Source organism: Anastrepha obliqua, chromosome 2 (genome assembly GCF_027943255.1).
Source record: "Anastrepha obliqua isolate idAnaObli1 chromosome 2, idAnaObli1_1.0, whole genome shotgun sequence".
Classification (NCBI taxonomy): Eukaryota; Metazoa; Arthropoda; class Insecta; order Diptera; family Tephritidae; genus Anastrepha; species Anastrepha obliqua.
This window is the reverse complement of record NC_072893.1, coordinates 64,378,290-64,384,037: the sequence shown is the minus strand read 5'-3', so window position 1 is coordinate 64,384,037 and position 5,748 is coordinate 64,378,290. Positions and strand designations below refer to the sequence as shown.

Genomic DNA, 5,748 nt, shown 5'->3' with positions numbered 1-5,748 from the left:
CTATCCTTAATGCTGCGGGGAGAGTCCTGTATCCAACAATTGCCCAAAATAATGAAACTTGCTGCTTCAATTGACAAAGTTACAATTTTTTCTCAATATATTTTACAAAAATGTTCCGTATTTATACACATTTCTTTACAAACAAAACCTACTTAACTCACAGAAAATTATAAACAATTTAACAAAAGTTGAAAAACAATAAAGTATTTTATCTAATATTAAATTGAACTCAACATACCGCCGCCCTTGAACTATCTGAATAAGTTCAAAACAAAATATTAAAAAGAAAATGAAAAGCCTTGAAAAACATTTACGATAAGTTATTAGTTTCTTCATGAAATAAATCTCCTCTCGTTGGCAAAAGGCAAAGTTTGACTATAGGGCGAACCAATTCGCCATGCGGTGTTTTCAACGTAACTACTCTTACGCGTCCATCGGTGCCATGATGGCATTTGATCACTCGTGCAATCGTCCACTTCGTCGGAGGATTAGGCTCGTTGAATACAGCAACCACATCCCCTTCTTCAATGTTGCGTGAAGAACGAAACCATTTAGTGCGACGTTGTAAGCTCACGAGGTACTCGTCTCTCCAACGACGCCAGAAATGTTGTCTCATGGCAGAAATTGCTTGCCATCGCTGTCGAAGATTTCCACGAAACCCTTGACCCTCAGGTTCCGGTATTGACTTCAGCGGTTCACCGACTATGAAATGTCCGGGAGTTAAAACTTCTAAGTCACCAGCAGCTTCAGAGTTGTCACAGAGTGGACGAGAGTTTACGCAAGCTTCTATTTCAGTCAAAAGTGTGTTGAACTCTTCGTATGATAGTGGAACTTCTCCTAATACGCGTTTTAAATGATACTTAACACGTTTGACTCCGGTCTCCCAGTAACCTCCCATATGGGGTGCAGCCGGTGGATTAAATCGCCATTCGATATTCGAGTCCGCAAAGAAAGAGCGAAGTTTAATATCAGCCATGCACTGTTGAAATGCAATGCGCAACTCCTTCTCGGCTCCAACGAAATTTGTACCGTTATCTGATGCCATGACCTTACAAAATCCTCGACGATTGGTGAACCTTTTAAACGCATTTAGGAAAGCTGGTGTTGACAGGTCACCAACAAATTCGAGATGCATCGCACCAGTGCACATACAAATAAACGAACAAATGTAGCCTTTGGTAGCCTTAGCTCCTCTTCCTTGGGTGAATTTGTAGAGGTAAGGTCCAGCGAAGTCAACAGCAGTGTGAGTAAAACAACGGGCGTAGGTTGTACGAATGACAGGTAGATCACCCATGACTTGTGTGGTAAGATTGCGGTTCAAATAAGTGCATTTCACGCACTTATGGTATATATTACGGATCAAGCTACGAGCGCCGATAACCCAATAACGACGTTGTAAGACAGTTTGCATAATGCGGGGCCCAGCGTGCAAAGTGACCTTGTGTATTTCGCAGATTATTAACTTAGCAAGCGGACAATTCTTAGGCAAGATAATGGGATGCCTAACATCTGGAGCGATTTCATCGTTTTTTATTCTTCCTCCAACACGTAGAACACAAGTCCCATCCAGAAAGGGCTGCAGACGCAAAAGACTACTGCGAAGTGGGATTGGTCTTTTAGCGCTGCAAAGAGAAATTTCATTAGAAAAATAAAACTGTTGCGTATACCTTATTAGGCGAAGTTCAGCTTCAAATAACTCTTGGCAACTCGGTGTACCAAAACGCTTTATAACATTAAGCCGTCTGTTAGCCCGAATGTTAGTCAAAAAACGTAAAACATAGGAAATAACTCGACGCAGCTTAGAATACGATGAGTATTTTGTCATCACGGACCAATGATCTGTAGAATTAATCACATGGGCACGAATACTCTTTCGTATGCCCAGCTCTGTAGTGTGCTCTTTAGATTTTTTCTGCTTCCACAATTGTTCAGTGCTTTTCAGGAAAATAGGACCAGCCCACCACAATTGATGACGTAATAATTCGGAGGGAGTTATACCTCTTGAAGCACAATCTGCAGGATTCTGTTCAGAACGAACGTGGTTCCAACATTCGGGAGGCAAAACTTCTTGAATATCAGCGACGCGGTTGGCTATAAATGTCACCCATCTGCTGGGGTGAGCTTGTAACCATGCCAATGTTATAGTAGAGTCAGTCCAAGCGAAAAGCGGATAACGGAGATCAGACCAGCAGTGCAGCACGCTTCGCACTAGTTTAGCAGCAAGATGAGCGGCGCATAATTCAAGACGTGGCAACGTTGTCGGCTTAAGCGGAGCTACCTTGGTTTTCGACGAAATTAATGACACAATAATGCTACCGTCGCTTTGTGTTGTTCGTGCATACAAAACGGCGGCGTAAGCCCGCTCGGACGCGTCTGCGAATACGTGCAATTGCGTAAATGACCCAGCTACTTCAGTACCAAACCAACGTTTCACCTTCAAATGTGCCAGTTTCTTGAGTTCTATGCGATGCTCCAACCACTTCGTTGCGATAGACTCAGGAATGATATCATCCCAACCTACCTTAGTGCGCCATATGTCTTGAAACCAAATTTTTGAATTTATAGTAGCGGGAGCAAGCAGGCCCAGAGGATCGAAGAGCGTACTTGCATCTGATAGAAACATGCGCTTGGTCAACTTAACTGGCGGTTCCCTCAAGTTAATAGCAAACGTGAGATAGTCTCCTTCTGTGTTCCAGATAAGACCTAAAGCGTGTACATCCTTATCGTCGACAATATAATGTGATATGTTCGTAGATGCATTAGAAATGCTTGCGATTAGCTCAGCGCAGTTCGATGCCCACTTACGAAGTTCAAACCCCCCTTCCCTCAATATTTCGGAAATATTTTGCTGCAACAATCGAAGTTCTTCTTTACTAGATGCACCAGTAAGTAGATCATCCATGTAAAAATCCTTGAGAATAACACTAACAGCCCTAGCACAATCATTCGACGAATCTCTTGCCGTCTGTTGAAGTGATCGGACAGCTAGATGAGATGCAGCTGCCACTCCGTACGTTACGCGAACCATGCGAAAATCTTGGATAGGCAGGGATGGGTGGCTACGCCATACGATGCGTTGCAAATCGGCGTGTTTTAAGGATACGCAGATTTGACGATACATTTTGGCGACATCTGCTGTTACAGCATAGCGGTGTGTTCTAAAGCGAAGTAAGATGGAGTATAAATCTTCCTGCAATTGGGGTCCTATAAATAATGCGTCATTCAGCGAATTTCCGGAAGTTGATTTTGCGGACGCGTTAAATACAACCCTCAATTTGGTCGTGGTACTACTTTCCTTTAAAACAGGATGATGAGGCATATAATACGTTGGATTCATAGTCTCTGACGCGACCTGCATATGTTTCATGTCAATGAGTTCATTCATGAACTCATTGTAGCGTAAACGAAGATCGGAGTCACAAGCGAGTCTTCTTTCAAGTCGTAACAAATTCCGGATAGCAAAGTTTCGCGACTCTCCCAGAGCTACATCGGGCTTCAGCGGCAATTCGACGACAAACCGTCCGTTAGGTTCCCTTCGATGCGTTGTTTCAAAATGGTCTTCACAGTAACGCTCCTCATGCGTAAGAAACGTTTTTTGCGTACCTTCCTCTAACTCCCATAACTTGTTCAATGCTCGATCCAAATGAACATCGCAATGTAACGACTGTAAGCGTGGCATATCAGGCTCAGATCCATTCACGCTTCCAAACAGAGTCCACCCAAAGACCGTCAGTTGAGCCATAGGAGCTCCAGATGGACCCTTACGAAGTTCTGTACAGATCAGTTGATCCATAACGTCCATTCCAATCAATATATCGACCCGTCCAGGCTTCATAAAATGGGGATCGGCTAAAAACAAACCTCGGATATGTGGCCACGATGAAGTAGCTATAGTCTGTGTTGGCAAGTCGCTTGTAATTTTAGACAGAATTAACGTTTTGACAGTAAAGCATTGATTTGTAGAGAAAGAAGAAAGAGAAAGTGATACTTCACCTCTAGCTCGTCCTCCTTGCGCTGACCCAATTCCAGTAATGTTTACTTCAGATGTTGATCGCGGCAGGCCTAAGCGTTGCACACACGCTTCGGTTACAAAGGAAGCATGTGATCCAGAATCGAAAAGTGCACGTGCGGGCTGCCAATTACCAGAACAGTCGCGTACCTTCACTAATGCGGTGGATAACAGCACAACTCTTTCTACAGCTATGGGTGGATTGGAGCTCGAGTTCAAGCATGAAGAAACGCGTGGAACGTCGACGCTTGCTGGAAATTCACAAGTTTTTGCGCTTACCTTTGATGTGGCGTCAGCAGCACATAACGAATGCGTCGCGTAATTGTTCACTGCGGTAACGGTCGTTGACTGCAAAGCACCGTGCAACAGAGTGTGATGACGTTGTTTACACATGCGGCAAGTGGAAGCACTGTTACAACGGTCTTTATAGTGACCTGAACTTAAGCAGTTGAAGCATATGTGTCCTTGCTTCACGAACTGTGATTTTGTAGACAAGTCCAATTCACGAAATTTTTCACAACTGTAAATTTTATGAGGTCCACTACAATATGCACACACGTTACTTTGTTTTGATATCGTGTGGAACACATTTGTCGACTTGCTTGATGATGCAGTTTTAACCTTAATTGGTACTGATGTTGTTGACGACGAAAACATCGATAACGATCGGCATCTTATCTCTAAAAATGTTATTAGTTGCTCAAAAGATGGAGGATCATCACTAACGAGCGATAACTCCCACTGCTTACGCGTTTCGAATGCCAACTTACTGACGACCTCATGTACCAACCAATCATCCCAAAACTCAATCGGACGACCCAACGCTTTAAGCTCGCGAATATGCTGTTGGAACGCATCAATTACACCTTTGATTGCGTCAGCATTGTCATGCGTAGCTCTTTTAATTTCAGCCAACGCGCGAAGATGAGATTCCACAATTACACGAATAACCTTATACCGCGATGTTAATAGACCCCAAGCTTCAACGTAATTTGCGTCACATATTTTAAAACCACTGATAATTTTCAACGCGTCACCTTTCAAGCAGCTTCGGAGATAGTGCAACTTTTGTCCATCTGTTAAAGCAGAGTTATTATCAACTAACGAAGAAAACGCGTCGAAAAAACCAATCCATTCTGTAGAGTCACCGGAGAATGTGGGCAACTCCATTTTCGGTAAACGTATAACCGTGGACACAGATGCCTTTGTGGAGCTATCTTGCGAATTAGTACGACAATTTTTCACGCGGCTAAAGTTAGCTGAAGCTGTAGAGTACCAAGTTTCGGCTTGGATACGCACATTTTCTTCAATTTCAATAACATCGGCACCACACGTAATTTCTACAGCGTCTTGAGCAACGTTAAAACGAACCCACTGTTCACTCAATAACTGAAGGTAGCTTGCAATATTTTCTGCATCCATAGTGAATGCCTCATCAATACTTTTTGCCATATACCGTTTAATGGCATTGAGAGCGGAATCGCGCGTTTTAGTGGAATTCGACATTTTTAATATGACAGAAAAGCAAACGACGGGTTTTTAGAATTTTCGCGATGTTAAATGCAGGAACGGCTGCACAAACGTACACACAATGCACAAAAATAATTTTCTTAATAATCGTTGCGCCTTTTGCTACGCGTATGTATGTACACAAGCGAATGCGTATATGCAAAAGGCAAGCGGAGTGACTATATCCGGCTCGAAGGACCAAAAATGTTGCGGGGAGAATCCTGTTCAAA

The 5,748-nt window shown here is 43.2% G+C and overlaps 1 protein-coding gene across 1 annotated transcript; it reads right to left on the bottom strand.

Annotated features, from left to right (window-relative positions):
* Positions 1-310: 310 nt before the first annotated feature.
* On the bottom strand, positions 311-5,515 carry LOC129238173 (uncharacterized). Its single transcript, XM_054873206.1, has 2 exons — positions 1,668-5,515; positions 311-1,622 (listed from the first exon to the last, which is right to left on the bottom strand). Exons 1-2 carry the CDS (start codon positions 5,513-5,515, stop codon positions 311-313), a joined length of 5,160 nt encoding a protein of 1,719 aa, XP_054729181.1.
* Positions 5,516-5,748: the final 233 nt, after the last annotated feature.

Coding starts and splice junctions, on each gene's coding strand:
- LOC129238173 (XM_054873206.1), bottom strand. CDS start 5,515: ATGTCGAATTCCACTAAAACGCGCGATTCCGCTCTCAATGCCATTAAA. Junction 1,623..1,667: donor GCTGAACTTCGCCTAATAAG/GTATACGCAACA, acceptor TTCTCTTTGCAG/CGCTAAAAGACCAATCCCAC.